The sequence below is a fragment of the Prunus mume genome, linkage group LG7, assembly GCF_029339155.1.
Source record: "Prunus mume cultivar Tortuosa linkage group LG7, ASM2933915v1, whole genome shotgun sequence".
Taxonomy (NCBI): domain Eukaryota; kingdom Viridiplantae; phylum Streptophyta; class Magnoliopsida; order Rosales; family Rosaceae; genus Prunus; species Prunus mume.
The window spans coordinates 15931151-15948440 of NC_142704.1; the positions used below are offsets into that span (position 1 = coordinate 15931151).

General features: G+C 34.0%; 1 protein-coding gene across 5 annotated transcripts; it reads right to left on the reverse strand.

Moving 5' to 3' along the window:
• Positions 1 to 8395: 8395 nt before the first annotated feature.
• On the reverse strand, positions 8396 to 15372 carry LOC103328909 (S-adenosyl-L-methionine-dependent methyltransferases superfamily protein). 5 transcript variants are annotated; one of them, XM_089041207.1, is made up of 7 exons: positions 14964 to 15248; positions 12884 to 13561; positions 12326 to 12536; positions 11387 to 11669; positions 9819 to 10202; positions 9391 to 9492; positions 8396 to 8886 (listed from the first exon to the last, which is right to left on the reverse strand). In XM_089041207.1, the coding sequence occupies exons 2-7, from the start codon at positions 13526 to 13528 to the stop codon at positions 8649 to 8651; spliced, it is 1863 nt and encodes a 620-aa protein (XP_088897333.1). In that variant the 5' UTR covers positions 13529 to 13561; positions 14964 to 15248; the 3' UTR covers positions 8396 to 8648. The 5 variants fall into 5 exon arrangements, with proteins under 5 accessions (XP_088897333.1, XP_088897332.1, XP_088897331.1 ...); XM_089041206.1 differs by lacking the exon at positions 8396 to 8886 and adding an exon at positions 14627 to 14712 and having other exon boundaries at positions 9274 to 9492; positions 12884 to 13556; positions 14964 to 15128; XM_089041205.1 differs by lacking the exon at positions 8396 to 8886 and adding an exon at positions 15262 to 15372 and having other exon boundaries at positions 9275 to 9492; positions 12884 to 13556; positions 14964 to 15083.
• Between the last annotated feature and the right edge of the window lie 1918 nt (positions 15373 to 17290).

A 17290-nucleotide genomic window follows, 5' to 3' on the forward strand; every position in this document is an offset into this window, starting at 1 on the left:
TGATGCCAGTCCTGGTGATGGAGAGGGATCATTTAATGTGCTTCACATCCAAAGCCAGGTGTTGCTTGCCACTTAATCCTTGATAAACAAGCTGGAGATGGAAAAAGGGATCAGTTAATGTACTTCACATCCAAAGCCAAGTGTCGCTTTAACCACTTGATCCTTGATAGACACCATAGTGATAAAGAGAAGTCATTTAATGTGTTTCAGTCCCATCATTGGGAAAAGAGAAAGATAAATATTTCCTCTTTGGGAAGACTGAAGGAGATCTCTCATTCTCTCCCTTATAAATACCATTCACCTGTATTAGGACAAAGGTAATAAAGATTCTCATTTAGAAACTCTCCATCCCTCTCTCTATTCTTAAAACACTCCTAACTTTGCCATCGAAAGGGGTTCATTTAGGAACAACCCGATCTGCCCCTATTCTGATTGTTGCTCGAAGTGTGCAGGTCATCTCCGGGGAACAACTTGTTCACATGACTAGGGATACGCCCTAACCTTGAGCCAAGTTAAGACCACCTGCACAACAAGAAGGACACCCGGTTTACAATCCCATATACCCTTGTGTTTTTATAAAGATATCAAATTTTGGATTCGCAATCGTAGCTGTGTATGTCGATGACATGAACTTAATTGAAACTCCTGACAATTATGTATAAAAGACAACGTTGCATGTTTATAGTTCAAATTAAAGAAGAGTTTATCAAGGGTGACAGAACCAAACATATATCACCAAAGTTCTTCTACACACATGAACTTCAGAAGAGTCAAGAAATTGAAGTCAAACAAATTTGTTCCCAAAATAACCTGATAGACCTCTTTACCAAAGCGCTTCCGAAGTCTATATTTCAGAAGTTAGTGTATGGTATCGAGATGTGACGACTTTACAAGCTATCAGATTGTTGAAGATTAGGGGGAGATATCAATTAGGGAAGCATCTCAATATTACCGTATCGAATGTATGTGCAACGTACTCTCTTTTCCTTTGATCATGTTTTTATCCCATGTGATTTTTCCGAACAAGGTTTTTAATGAGGCAATATTTAGCACATCCAATATGATGTCAATGATCTAGACCAAGGTGGTACTCTTTTTCCTTCGCTAAGGTTTTGTCCCACTGGGTTTTCTTAGCAAAGGTTTTAATGAGGTAACTATGTCATTGTATGATGGACATCCAATAGAGAGTGTTATAAATCCATAGGTTATGGATGGCCACCATAATAGCCACAATTACCCTATCATAATACCCATAATTATATACTTTGTAAACCTACCAATTATGAGTGGTAAATGATTTAGGAGACCTCTATAAATAGTGGCACAAAATATGAATGGAATACAAGTTGGTTTGAGCAAATTATATTATCTTTCTCTTCCTCTTATTTCTCCTTACAAATTCTCTTTTAGTTATACAACAATAATGAAGATTTTGAGTTTTCACACTTTGATTGGTAAGAGCATGTATGTGTGAGAGATGTGCCTCCTTGAAAGAGAGATGTTGAACCGCTAGACGATGGGGCATTGTATCATACTATGCTTATTATCCTAGGTAACAAGTTGATAGGATTTTAGTCCCATGTCACTTTGGAAAAAAGCCAAATGGGGTAAGCTTTTTGAAAAAAGACAGAAAAACCTCTCAACTTTCAAATCAAAGACATGTAAATGTAAAGGATTCTTTAGGAAATCCAAAAATAAATAAGGGTAATTTTGTCTATTTTTGCTTATTTTACAAAAAATTTCTCTCCTTTGTGTTTTTCCAAAGTCTCCCTTTTTTTTTGGTGTGGATAGTTCCAGATCATTCTTCGTGGTCTTTTGCTTTAAAAAAAAAAAAGTAAAAATAAAATTAATGTTAAATAAGAATAAAGTTTCATTTTCATTACCCAAAAGTCATGTTTGGTGGCAAAGTTTAGATTGGATTGGATCACTCACATGATCTAAGGTATGTTCATGAAGTAAGAAATGAAGGTAGAGTTGAAGGATTTTCCACTTTGTGCGGATTCTATGAACTCTAGTCGAGATCACTTAGAATACTCAAAACTCTGTGAATTTCCATTTTGCAAAGTTACCCCTAAAGTTTAATTTGGAATCAAATTTCGCTAAAAAGTCATTTCCCAAAAAAAAAAAAAAAAAAGGCTTTGCAATCATGATAACATGCCACCTATAAAATCAGACAAAACGCCACCATCTGCAAAGGATTAGATTTTTGTCTCTTCCTTTTTTTTTTTTTTTACCTGTGAGCTAAAGTCTCCCCTTTCCTCCTTTTAGAAATTGATTGAAGAGTTGTCATTTTGTTATGACTTGCCAACATGAGATAAAATGGTTTATTGGTCGCTTCATTATCAGCGAATGCTGAAAAGATAAGGCTTATTTATTATTATTTTACTGTTTTGCAATGAAATATTTTAGTTTTTATTCTAATTTATAGTAACAAGACAACTCGCATACAAATTGATTGCAAATCCTAATTCAACCACACCCTTCAAGTAATAACATAATTTATTTCTTGTACATGCATGTTTTCTCTTAGGGTTAAATACTTTTAATTATTATTGAGTTTCACACAAAATTTCAATTTGGTCACTGTGAAAAGTATTTAGCCAAATTGGTTATTGTATTACCAAAAGTTTATAATTTGGTTAAATACCTTTTTATTCTAAGTACTTACCGCTAGTTTATGTTAAGTGAATGTGTTCAACACCTTTTTGGTCATTGAATTTTACACGAAATTTTAATTTGAATTATTGATAAATAAATAAAAAAATATTAGCCAAAAGCCATACAAATGGTTGGGATTATGATTTGAGCTCTTTTGAAGACATGGATTTGTCTTTTGTGAAACAATTGTTGAGATATGAACTTATTTTGAGACGATATGATTTCTTTTGTTAACAATCTCTTTGCTTTTGTGATAGAAAAATTACGGTGGGTAACCTTCGAACAGCTCAATACTAACCTTCAAACTTCGCCATTCACTCCGTCTCCACTCCAACAGTCCACTCCAACTAGTTGAGAAATACAAATAAAACCTGCACTTAATGAAAGATAATAGAATGCCTATAAATCCTAAACTTTAGGAAACACAGTAACTAATTTGATTAAAAAAATTTCTCAGTGACCAAAAAAATATCTAACCCTTCTTTTATAAGAAAATTTCAAAATTGAACTCTTCGATTTTATCACTGTTTTTTTTTTTTTTTTTTTTCTGTTTTTGGGAGGGCAGCCAGTTAAGACAATTTATTTTCCACAGTTGCAGCAAGAAGGGAGCTTTCACCCCTTGCGCTAGGGCAACATTGAATTTGTCTTTCAAATGATTAAATATTGTAGGGTACATGATATTACTAATCCTTTAATTGAAACATAGAAAATTGATGATCTAGCTGATAAACTGTATGACTATAACATTGTTACATGATGTTATTAATCCAAGTGTTATAACATGGGTGAACAACAAATTTATATTTAGGGTTAGTGGTAATAATCTATTAAAAAAACTAAATATACACGTATTATGGTTACACTGAAAAATTTATTGATTCAAATCATCGAACTATAATGCAAACCGGATTTGAATAAGTTATAAGTGTATTAATATTTATATCCTATCATTTTATGGGGGTTGAAATTGATAAGACTTTGTCATGACTAATCTATCTTCTATCTCAAACTTGGACAAAATTTGGAAGTTAAATAAAAGGACAGAGTTAGCAAATTTGAAGTCTCAGATGGAGTCTCTTAAATTCTACAAGACTCACTACAAAAAAAAGTAACAACAATCACTATTATTTGGTGATATTTAGCAACTAATATGAGGGTGACTAAAAAACTCTCTGAAATTCCGATGGTTGCATAGTTCCCACCTAAATTTTAATTTGGAATCAACTTTCGCTAAAAAGTCATTTCTCAAAAAATAAAATTGACTTTGCAATCATATGGTAACATGCCACCTATAAAATCAGACAAAACACTACCATCTGCAAAGGATTAGGTCTTGTCTCTTCTTTTTGTTTATCTGCGAGCTAAAGTCTCCCCTTTCCTCCTTTTAGAAAATGATTGAAGAGTTGTCATTTTGTTATGACTTGCCAAATGAGAAAAATTGGTTTATTATTATTATTATTATCAGCAAATTCTAAAAAAATCAGTGATTTAAGTGCTTATTTATTATTACTATTTTTATTGTTATTATTATTATTTTCACCATTTTGTAAAGAATTTTACGTTTTCTTCAAATTGGTTGCAAAAGCTAATTCAGCCACACCCTTCAAGAAATAACATCATTTATTTCTCATGCATGCATGTTTTCTTTTAGGGTTAAATACCTTTTTTAGTATTTGATTTTACACAAATTTCATTTTGCTCACTAAAATTATTATTTTTTGTCAAATTTGTCAATGTATTACCCAAAGTTTACACTTTCTAGAATTGCTATTAGTTTATGTTAAGTAATTGTGTTTAAATACCATTTTGCTCATTGAATTTTGCACGAAATTACAATTTGGTCAATTGATAAAAATAAAAACAAATATGCTCTTGCAACTTTGTTTTGAGATATGAACTATTGTTGAGATATGAACTTATTTTGAGACAATATGATTTCTTTTTTTGATAATCTCTTTGTTGCTATTGTTCTGTTTGAGGGGGATTGTTAAACTTTCATTAACATGAATTAGTTAAATCATATTTTTAGCCTTAATTAATGCTACACCCACGATAAATTTTTAGCCTACAGTCATTTGCATGGTTTTTGGCTACCATTTTTTTTTTTTTTTCTCATTGATCAAATTAAAAGTTCATGTAAAACCTAATAATCAAAAGGGTATTTAATGCAATCACTTGAATAAACTAATGGCATGTTTATAAATTGTAAATTATGGGTAATATAGTGATTAAGTTGGCCAATTTTTTTTTCTATGACTAAATTGAAATTTTGTATAACACTCAGTGACCAAAAAGGAATTGAACCCTTTCTTTTATAGAGAATTTCAAAATTGAACTCTTCAATTTTGTCACTTTTTTTTTTGGGTCGGGCATGAAGTTAAGACAATTAATATTCCACAGTTGTAGCTGTAAGGGAGCTTTCACTCCCTGCGATAGGGCAACATTGAGTTTGTCTTTCAAATGATTAAATATTGTAGGGTACATGATATTACTAATCCTTTAACTGAGACATAGAAAATTGATGATCTGGCTGATAAAATTGTGTGACCATAACATTGCTACATGATGTTATTAATCCAAGTGTTATAACATGGGTGAACAACAAATTTATCTTTAGGAGGTTAGTGGTAATAATCTATCCAAAAACTAAACATACACGTGTTATAACATAAGTAGATTCGTAACACCACGTGACGGAGCACGGTTACACTGAAAAATTTATTGATTCTGATCATCGAACTATGAATGCAAACAGGATCTGACACTGTGCACAATGAAAGTGACATGAAACTCATTTTTATCTTAAGTACAGAAAGAGAGACCCTAATAATTCAATTTTAGTAGCCCACATTGTATAGTGAAAGAAAGAATAGTCATATATTGATGATAGAGGGGACCTTTATCCCCATTTTTCTCTTGAGGTGGTGGAAGCCCCACATGATCGTTCTGTAGATCTTTGTCCCCCTCCATCTTTCTCTATTCAAACCGTTCAATATCGTATTCCACTTTACTTCGTTGCTAGCTCAGCCACATTGCTAAGTAATTATCACACTCCAAATTTGAATTTTCTTTCATTTCTGGTGTGTTTTCTAGTTGAAATGTAGTGGTTAGCGTACTCTTTCTATTACTGTCTCCAACAGTTGTTGACACCCTTTATTTGGTCGTAACATTAATAAGATTTATCCTATAATTTGCTCCCCACATCCAATGAAAAATCTTTGATTACAGGTTTTAGAATTAGGTACATATCTCCATCATTCAAAAAATTTCTTTCAAAATGCCGAGGGATTGAAAAGAATGTTTCGTATTAGTCTTGTATTAGACTTTTTTTGATAGGCTTATTGTTGCAGGAGAAAATGAGGTCCTTTGCTATAATTATGCATTATTGCAGGATAAAATTCAACTAAACATTAATTTCAATAAATAAATAAAATGGTAAAGGATTAAGGTTATACAACTATATTGTCTATATGTAATTATTAAAATTAAAATGAAAATAAAGTAATTTTTATATACTAAGGGAGAAGCTCAAAATGGCGATACATTCAAAAACTCTAGAAGTATCCTTAGTAAACTTAAAAGTTAAAAGGAAAAATAATCTAATCTAAATAGTAAAATAGTAAATGACAAGTTATTTTGATTCAAAATTTCAAAAATAGAGGAAGTTGGTTGAAATAGTTCTTTTAAATGACACGTTAGGAATTTGTTAATATTTTTATGCAAATAACAAAAATTTAATTGGCATACACGTGAGCGAGCGTGTGTTAACATGCTAATAAAGTTATATAACACATATGTACGTAAGTGTGTGAAAAGACTTTTCGGAAAATATTTATAAATCTAGTGTCAGGTTGGGTGAAAGGTGGAGTATATGCTACATATGCATGCATGCTTTCTTTAGCATAGTACTGTCGGTTCTAAGATGGGATTAATTAATGAGAGCAACAATATATATATGGCATGATGGGATGAAACCCTAGCTTGAAGTGACCTCAATGTCGAAGCCAATTCCAATGTGGTGTCTAGTCATCAAGGCACAGGATTGTCCAGTCGTGACCACAGGTTGGGCATGGAGGTGGGCCCCAAAGAGGCAGTCAAGTTTATCACAATGTGTTCAATTTAATGGGGCTTTAATTCTTCGAACTCAATAATGCTATGCAACCTTTTTATTTTTGGCAAGTTTATGTACGTTTGTCTCCAGCCCACGGTTTTGCTCTGTCTGGACTTTCAAGCACCGGATATGATTCGAATCCGACTGACGCTAACTTGGGGTCCCCTGTGTGTGAATGATGTGAGCTTGGAATCAATCAGAATGGTTTTGGTAGTACTATAGCAAGTCATCCACAGTATAGGTTCATGATTTGAACTGTCAATTTTAAAAGCTTAAAAAAAAAATAATAATAAAATAAAATGAAAACCAGAAACTTTCATACATGATATCATGTGGAGAATGAAGTTACTGCATTAGAAAATAGAAACTGCACTCGGAATTATAAAATACCAGGAGGCATTAAACAAAATAAAAGTTCGGGCAAACATATATATGGTACGCGACGGGAAATTATTAGATGGTATGGATATACTGCATGCATTACTGGTGCCTCATAGATCTAACCAATACCATTTCGACATCTAACATACTAGTTAACACTTAATAGCAAAGCAACCATGTTAACATTTTGTTTAACAAAATTGAACAGAGAAGAAGTTTGCCTAGGTAGGAATGGTTGGATTTTGGCCATTGCTAAAACGTTCAGTGCCACGTTTAGGGTATTACATTTTGATAAGTAAGGTATCATATGCATATGTGTGTGGGGTAGTATGTCCGTCCCTTGCATCGGACTCGAATTCCTCTCCTTCTAGAATATCGCTTTATTAAAAAAGACAAAGAAAGACGTAATATTATGGCCAACCTAACCCTAGATGGCTAAATGGGAATAAGTCGATCAAGGAAAGTCAGAAATAGAGATAGAGTCATGGACCGACTATCAAAATTTCTTTCCATCTTTTGTGTAGTAAAGTTATATCACGTGAATGATCGTTGTAGTTTGTTTCTTGTAGATTAGCCCCTAGAATGTTATGTTATGTAACAATTATAATGTCAATTATGCGCCCTTGGACTGGGACAACCAGTTTCTAGACTACTAAGATAAGTTTCCGTTTCAATTGATCACATTTTGGGTTGATCCTGCTGCTACTGCTACCTACAGATCTCGAGAGCCTATGAATAGATCTTTAGAGGCTAGCTTGAAATCTTGACTACATTGTTGTTAACTCGTGAGTCTGAAATTTGGATACATTTAAGTTGAGAGTCTATTTCATCTCTTTCAAGGAACGAATTCGAATTAGGTTGGCCTCAGTCCAAAGTCAAATATATGATCGGATTTGAATTAACGAATTTGAAAATATGCTCAAATTGAAATGCAAAAGAATGGGATCCAAAGATGTCACATAGGCAATTAACGAGAATTTTACGAAAACCCCTAATGCCGGAACCACGAAACACTTAATTGTTAAAATTGGGTGCATGGACAAACATAATGAGTACAACTGCAAGGTGCCGCCATGATTAAAGTGATGATGGGTTGAGCCGGGTCAAACTCAGACTGAGTTGGGTTGAATCTCGTGTCATGACAAAGCAAATTCGTCTAGGCTAGACTTTGCTAGATCTTCAAAGAAAGTACATCAACTTTGATCTTTAGATAGAAAACTGCATAGTTTACTTTGGTCAGGAAGAGAAGTGAGAAATATCTTTATAAATTAATTCTGTTGCATTGTGACATTCTTGAACTAATTATTCCACATCCCTATAATCCTATTCCCCTGTGAAATCAAGCGAATTAGAAAGTAAATAAATGTTCTATAAATTAAAATTACACACAACTCATCATCCCCAAGGATCAGAACACTTCGGTTCCCCAACTATAGAGCAATTTCATAACTGTGGCGCAATATTCGGTTTTATTCACAGCCAAATGATCACTCCTGGTTTACTGATCATTGGATGTGCTGTTTCCACTGCCGGCAACCCAGTACTGTTTAACGACAACCAATATCTTCTCCGGCACAAGGGGGCCATCCTCATGATCCACAATTTTGGCATCCCATCTCATGCCCCCAACGATCTTCCTAACCTTGTTCAGGACATCAACTTCATCCCTGAAGATGACGGTACCTTCAGGCCGCAAGATGCGATCCATCTCCAGAAGGATGTCTTCCAGATTGCACCTGCTTAATCCATTCAAATAATCAATCAGCACTCCGGAGGTTGTTAAACATTTCATGTAACAATGTTGAACCTTATATGGAAACTGCAGCTAATCAAAATTAGTTGTTCCATTAGAATCATGCAGAATATCGTGACTTGAAATTTTTTTAGTAGAAAAATAATAGTGACTTTGTTATGCTAACAATAGAGATAGAATTATGCATGAACAAAACCTTTAGTCGTACAGGAAGCTCAGTCTTTTCGTATAAATTATTATGTTAATTTCCACTTTATCCCTAAAAATCCACCACTATTTAATCGGCCCTAGAGAAAACAATTGTTACATAAGAGTTTTTGGGTTTAGTGAATCAAATATTCTTACATGCTGTTAGCCTGCTAAAAGTAAAATTGCATACATTTATATGAATTAAGTCTTAAATATGAAGGTTCATGGCAAAATATTGTATCACGTGATTTGATTGCTATATTATAGATCCAAACACTAAGCATGATTTATGGTACACAGGAAGAAGATGATGAGGCTTACTCGTTCCTTGTACAAGCTGAACACCCCACTAGCATGAATAAGGTCATACGACCTTGGGTACGTGGAGAAGCCTTCACACCTGAAAGAAGATTTACCTTTTTGGTTATGACATGGAATTAGTAACTACCAAGCATCCTACTTAGATCATACTATTGTAAATATTAATTGAAAAGAAACTGACAGTCTTTGCTTCGCAGGAAAACAAACCCCTTTTAATCTATTTTTCCTTTTGTAAACATTTAAATTCCAATCTTGTTCCAGATGTTGAAGACGGAAAAGCCAAGTTAAAAAATAATAATAATAATAAATCATCAAAAAACATAAAGGTTAACAAGCCCTGGAGGAAACTGATACACTTCCAACAAGGCAAATTTGTGTGTGTTTGAGAGAGAGAGAGGGGCATACCAGTCATGATAAATGCCAATGAGACCTCTCTCATAAATAACACCCAAAGTGTTCTTTGCAATTGTAGGCACCACATTCATAACCCAAGATTTTCGTGATTCCAGGGCTGCTGCAAATCCTCCAAGGCCTGCATTCATATCCATGACATTCCGATATCTGGCAGTGACAATCAAGTTGTTGATTCTTTTGTAAGTATTTACATGCTTTTTCCAGAGTTTATTATCCTCTTGGTAAGATTCAGTAGTAACTCCATCAACTAAACCATTAGCTATTCGAGGAGGGACTGCATAAAGCCTCGCAGGAAACTTCAACGCCCCCACTGCTACATCATTTGCATTGGTTACCTCAGGAGAGGGGGTTACGCATGTGTCCATTTTCTTGTACCTGAAACATACCACATAAAACTAGGAATTATGATTGCTGTAACAATCTAACTCTAGAACTGGAATACATCCATTCAAAAATGCCCTTATCAGAATCGAATGGGACATGCATGTATGGAGAAAACAAGAAAAAATAAGGACGGCCAAATGAACTTGAGCAAGCGAGATAGAAATAGACTGAAACTTCATCACTGATCTAAGGGAACCCGCCTTGTATAATTGCAACACTTGTAGAAAATGAAGCTAATCTTTGCAATTACTAGAATCATAGAATGACAAAGGGGGGAAAATAACATAAAAGCAAAGTAGAAAAGAGAAAGTGTTCACTCTAATAAATGGAATCTAAAGTTATACAATCATTCTGCTTATATCAATGCATTTTAGGTCATTCTGAACTAGGGGACCAACTCAAACAATAAAAACCCATCCAACTTGTACTGTCGAGAGATTTATATCTTCTAAGACTCCATAGCATTGACTAACATAAGATTCATAAGCACAAGATTTTCTTCTAACCAAAGTGTGTGCAAGAACACAATGGGAGGTAGGGGCTTAATTACCTTGTGTTCCCAAATAAAACAAAATTATTGTCTAGAACATCATAATAACTACAGAATGGACAGGGCACAAGAAAATTCCATTCTACAAATATAAAGTAACGAGTGATGCAAGAGGTACAAAGACATTAACTGAAAAACTTTTCACAACTGGAGGCATGCAACCAGCACATCACGTTTACAGAGGGTGGAAATGTGGAATATGTGCAACATGCCAATTTGACTACCATGTCTGTCTGTAAAACCTATGTTATGTTTAACAATTTCCTAGATAAGTGGACTGCTGGTTGAAACCATAGTCAGTAACCAATTCACTACATTTTTTCTCTTTGATTACTTCTTGTTTTGAGAAATATTGACAGGGAAATCCAGCAACAGCTACTTCATATTATATAATTTGAGGTTTTCAAAAAGGGTTTCCTTGCATTATCCTGTGACCTTTCACCTGCTGCAAAGTCCTGCGCCCCTTTCCCCTGACAGAGTATGTCTCACTTCCGGAAAAATCTACCAAACCACAAGTTAGGGGCAAGGGAGACTTTATCCAGAACCATGAGATTATCTTTAAACATGATTAGTGAATATTTAAGAACAATAAACAAGGCTCCTCAGCACAGTTCCTGGAACTCACCAGACATCATCAGCATCCTCTGTCTGGCATACATTGACAGACTTGCTTTTGCAGGATTTTGTATTAACTTTTTTCTTCCAAATAGCCATATCTCCTTTCTCATACTTTTTCTCCCAGCAAAGACTTTCAGCTAGTGCTTCAATCTGTCTTTGCTCTGTCTGGACATCCTCCTTAGACCGCTTCCACGTTTTGTAGTATGTCTTCCAATTAATTGGAGGTCCAGACAAGATCCAATATCCACCAGGTCTAAGGACCCGATCAACTTCTTTTAGATACATCCCATCTACACACAGCCGTTCATATGTGAATCATTTAACTTCCAGCACTTACAGAGATATTCAGTAAATAAACTATTCTTGAATGTTGAAACATGGAAAACAAAGTTAAAAGATGGGACTACAATCAGAAGCCCTCTTTTATATAGAAGTCAACAGATGAGGATGGATTGAGGAAGTCAAAATCAACCAAAAGAAAACTTGGGAAAATAAAATTTTAGCAGGGTTGGTTAACTAAATTAATTGCCAGATATGTAAGACTTGCAGACAATTTATCACCCTTGTAAGACTTATTTAAACTTTTTGGCATAAAATCTCATAGAAAACATGAAGTTACATAGAAAAATAGTCTCCAAAATGAAAGTGTGCAAATCAGTAATCATTTATACCAATGGAAATCAAGTACAAATGTTTACCAAACGACTCTAAACTTATTTCAGTGGTCAACCTTGAGAGTCAAGGCAAGATTGTGACAATTAATTTGACCATATGATCAGAGTATGGAAATAGATATAGATATGTTTTTCTACTATCTGTATTCAACTTAAGAGTTCACTAATTCAACTCTATTTTAATAAATAAATATATATATATATATAATAAAGAAACTAAGGAAATCAAATGTGATTACTCAAGCTTAATGCTCGTTACATCGAGATCTTACCATTTGCAGTCCATGGAATTAAACACCGAGAGCACTGAGCCATATCAAAGGCCCTAGATGGGTATGGAAGACGAATTGATCCAAGCACCCCGATAACAGCAGGTACACCTCGCTCCAATGCAAACTGCACTTGTGCTTCATGATTATCCCGTGGTGCAAATGACATGGCTAATACATTTCTCTTTAGCAAGTATGCACCCCAACTTGCAACCTGTATCATGGTTGGTCTCATTAGTAAAGAACCACATATGAACAAAAGAACTGTGTGTGAACATGTATACTAGGATAGCTCACTACTCAAATACATACATGATTCAGCTACATATATATAACACAGTATCATTGAAAGTGCATTTGCATTCACTATACGCATAAGAAAATCTACCTAACATTCTCTGGAGACTGAAAAGCCATTGTTGTACTCATAGTCTTGGATTGACTAAAGGAAGTTAAGTCGCTCAAATTAAATGCAGATGACAAATGGCAATGTGAAGCAATGAATGTACACATGCAAATGCAAAAATAAAAGCACAAGCGTAGTTAAGAAAACCAACATACACCACAACCAGTATCCAATGCTGTCCTGACAGAGCCATCTGAAATCGGAATAACAGATGCGAGTTCGTCAATATATGCACCAGCGCCTTGGGGGAACATTGTTCCTCCACCTGGGAATTTGAAAACATTTCCCTGAAACTGCACCCAGTTCTGAGCAGCTTTCTCAACTGTCAGGCTTTTATAAGGGACATTGGCATAGTGGACATAGTCACGGCCTTTAGGCCAGGGGAAAGGAGTCATATATCCTTTCCGTGCTGGAATAAGACAATGCAATTTTTCCTCTTCTGGTGGACAATGCCTTTCCCTGTATATCATATTTTCCCTCGGGAATTTCATTGCTCGGTCTTGCTCTTGACAAGGAGTATAATCAGCATACTTAACATCACAAGGCTTGAACTCTTTGGCTTTAGGTTCAGAGGGTTCAACTATCTCCTCAATGTTGTGATGTGTTTCAAAGTTCAAATCAGTAAAGACATTGCTGCAATCTGTCTGCTTGGTTACTGGAAATGCTATGCTATCTCCTTTTCCAAAACCACTCTTTTGCCACGCTCCAAGAAGGTAGAAGAAACAACACAGAGCAATAACAACGAATATAGATATCGTGCTTCTTGTTCTGTTTCCTGAAGAATTATGCTTAGATTTCATGATATTGTTGCAATTAACTTCCTCAACCCTGCACTAATAATAGAAAACTTAGAGTTGATTATTTGAAGTAAATGGTCAATAGTTGAGATCTGACAGAATAAGTATGCTTAAAGGAAAAAAAAATCATTAGCACGTTGCAGTCTGTTATAAATAAATAACATATCTCAATAACTTGATTAATTGTTCCAAAGTGTGGTTAATTTCTCCTAGCCAAATTTGCAGTCTGATATACATCAGACTTTTAATCAGCTCGACTTTTGGTAAATAACCTACCTACAGAGGATTTTGCAATCATTCTACTTTCAACAAATGTTGAAAATACAAATTCGCACTCCGTTGCGATGAGGGAAAATAACTTGGAATTTAGCTAAAAATCGGGAATTTATGAGGAGAAATTGACAATTCCCTTGTTTGGTAACTTAAATGCAGAATTTATTAAATGATGTGCGGAAAAAATCATGGAAATTGGGGCATCAAATTCCCAGGTTTAATTTCCACCAAAATAGGTGTCATTTCACAATTTCCATAGTGTCATTTACAAAATTCTGTCATTTACAAAATTTGACATACATAAATCCAAACATTGAAATCTTCAATTGCCAGAAATTAAAATTATAGAAATCTTAAATTCCGTCATTTTATAATTCTATGTCATTTTCAATTCCTTCATCCAAACAGAGGGAAAATATCATCAGATCAGTACCGAGAAGTAACTAATTGACACAAAATTTCCAGGAAGATAATAAAATAAATCCAGATGGCATCACCGTTTCAAGATTGAGACATGAGAAACATGACGGATTCGGGATACGGTAAGTTTCTAGAGGCTATGAACTACGCATACATTTATGGTTAAGGACTTTAAGAAATAAGCAGCAACTAGATTTGTTGAAGAGAGAGTGAGTTTGCAATGCAACTAAGGAAGGAGTGGATTAAATTAAACTTAGCGACTTTCTGGTATATCCATTGTCATTGCTATTCCAAAGTATGGGATTGGATTAAATTAAGGATTAACATCACCAGTAGGCAAACGTTACAATTTTACTAATCTGTAGCTCTTTTCATTTTCTTTCTCAGTTGGGGATCAAGAATTACCACCTCCAGTCCAAAATAGAAAGTTATCAATCATCCATTGCCTTAAATCAAGCTGCCCTCTTGGATCCTAAAATGGTCAATCCCTTGATCTGAAGCCAAGATGTACAAACAATGAAATTTATAACTAAATCTTAAACCTTTTAAGCCAAAAACAGAAACAAGATCACACTCTTTTTCCACACAGCCCATAAAAGGAAAAAACAAGTGCAAGCACAGATCTTGTGCTATTATACAGTGGGAAGAAAACAAAAAACCAAAAAATGACATTAAAATGATGCCAAGAAGAACAATGCATAAAGAGAAAATAGTAAGAGGTGAAAACCGGGATCAAATAGCTAACCTGAAAATGGGACAGAATGGTGTGAAAGCTTTAGAGAGATGAGCCCTCCAGTGGGTATATGGTATTTGAAGTTCTCTCTCCCTCAAGTCCCCCCACAGTGCTAGTGAATAGTGAGAGAATCTGCGAAGCAGAGAGAGAGAGACTGTGAAATCACAGTGAGTGAGTGAGTAAGTGACTGAGTGGGAGAGAATTTATGTAGAGCGGAGAGAGAGAGAGTATATAGGAAGAGAGTAAGAGGTGGTGGAGGCAATGTAGAAATTTGATGACTTTGGTCTTCAACTCTGCTTTGGAAACTCACTTGGTTGAACTCGAGTTATCCGCCGACAGAGCAATTATGCGCTACCCTCCGGAGGATGCACTGACTGTAGCCCTTCCGAGGATAATTCTAATCGCAAAATAAAATTACATAAAAGAGGTATCTATATAAATTACCATGCTACTTGTAGTCAGGGTGGAACGAAAAACTCTCATACTGATGAACTATAAATTTATTTATTTTCGGTTTAAGTAGATGCAAGGGTTGGAATGAGGTGAGCTAATTTTACTAAATTTTTTAAAAGTAACACTAATGTTTACTAATCCATAATTGGATTAGAAGGAACTGAATTAAGGATGAATTGAATTAAGGAGGTATTGGATTGAAGAGAATTAGATTCTGGATTTCTATTGAAATTGTTTATTAAATCATATGGAATTTAGGTAGGACTGGTACTAATTACTAAAATATCCTCGTTGTTGGTTAAAGTAGTTTGCATATTTGGAATTTTGAAAATTGTGTGAGGATATAATGAGTAAAAAATATGAATTCCTAATGGGTTAATTCTTTAGGAATTAGAATACCGCATCCCACCAAAGAATTGAATTATTCCAAAATCAGGAATTCAATTCCTAATTTGTGTGGGTCCCACTTACTTTTCAATTCATTGATGTGAAGTAAACACAAGAATCCTCTAGAGGTGGAAATTTAATTATTAATGAGAATTCTAATTTCTAATTAGTAAACACACCATAAATTCTTATTTATCTAATTATTTGGATTGGGCTGAAGCCCACTCTAGTCTAAGGGTGGTTTCTGCCCTTACTAAGTGGCTAAAAATATTTACATCTACATTCGAGCTCATAGTATTTTGACTGAAACATTCAAAAATAACATGAACACCGTTACTACTTAAATGTTTTTCTCTTACATATTACATATGAAAAATAATATGCAAAACAAAAGAAACTAATACACACATAAGTCGAAGAAAAATCAATCAGATGTATTCCCAATTTTATGATGTGACCTCTCCACATTCTCTAAAAATATACATTAAAATCATATTTTATTTCTTTAAAAATATAAATTATTGAATATATGTTTTGACATCACTACCTAACTTAGCACTACTGCAGACCATCGGTGGAAACAATTAGTTAAATCGAAAATGCAAACAATAAGTTAAATTGAAACTCGATTAATCAACTAATTACCATTATTATTATTTCAATGTTTTGATACGAAAATAATGTGATCATCTATTTATTTGATAGCCCTTACTATTCAGACTAATTTAATTCAACAGATTATTACTTGTTATTCTAAAATGTCCTTCAATTTTCAACCTTTTATATATATATATATATATATATATGGAATTAATTAACAAGCAACAGATAATTGAACTGCATTTTTTGTGTTGAAATCCTAATTTTAATTTGTCCTATCCACCAGAAAGAAGAAGCGTTACCATTGTTTGTTTATTCTTTTTCCTAACATACATACCATAGAATTTAATATAAAAATATTGAAATGAGTTTTTAACCACAATGGTCCTTAAATTTATACCGAGGGTGGGGAATCCAACATGTAAATACTTAATCACAAAGTGATTACAAATTCCTTAGTTTTCTAAGCTCATTTAAATTTGGGTGAACATATCAAATATGTTTTTCAGAACAAAGTGAATAAAGTGCATATATTCTTCTACTCACAGTGTTGGGCATGCATGTGGGATTGTCATACAGATATGCGAGAAAGCCTAGCAATTGTTCATAATATATATATTATAGGGCAATGATTTCCCCACTCCTATTTTATCCACTTACACTCCTTTTTTAGTTATAAAAAAGGAGTGTAAGTGGATAAAATATGAGAAAAAGGAGTAGGGAAATCACCACTCATATTATATATATATATATATATATATATATATATATAAAGTACAACTTTTTAAAGGAATCTTGCCAATGTCTTGAAGAATTTAAGGACTTAATCAAGCTAGTTCGTCAAACATTAATGAACTTAAGATCAAAATTAATGAAAGAAAATAGTGTAGACGTATTGA

Excerpts from the sequence above, each read along its gene's own strand:
- LOC103328909 (XM_089041207.1), bottom strand. The coding sequence starts at position 13,528 with ATGAAATCTAAGCATAATTCTTCAGGAAACAGAACAAGAAGCACGATA. Across the intron at positions 12,537-12,883 it reads CATTGGATACTGGTTGTGGT|GTTGCAAGTTGGGGTGCATA; the intron begins GTATGTTGGTTT and ends ACCATGATACAG. Across the intron at positions 8,887-9,390 it reads AGCCTCATCATCTTCTTCCT|GTGCAATCTGGAAGACATCC; the intron begins GTGTACCATAAA and ends TGGATTAAGCAG.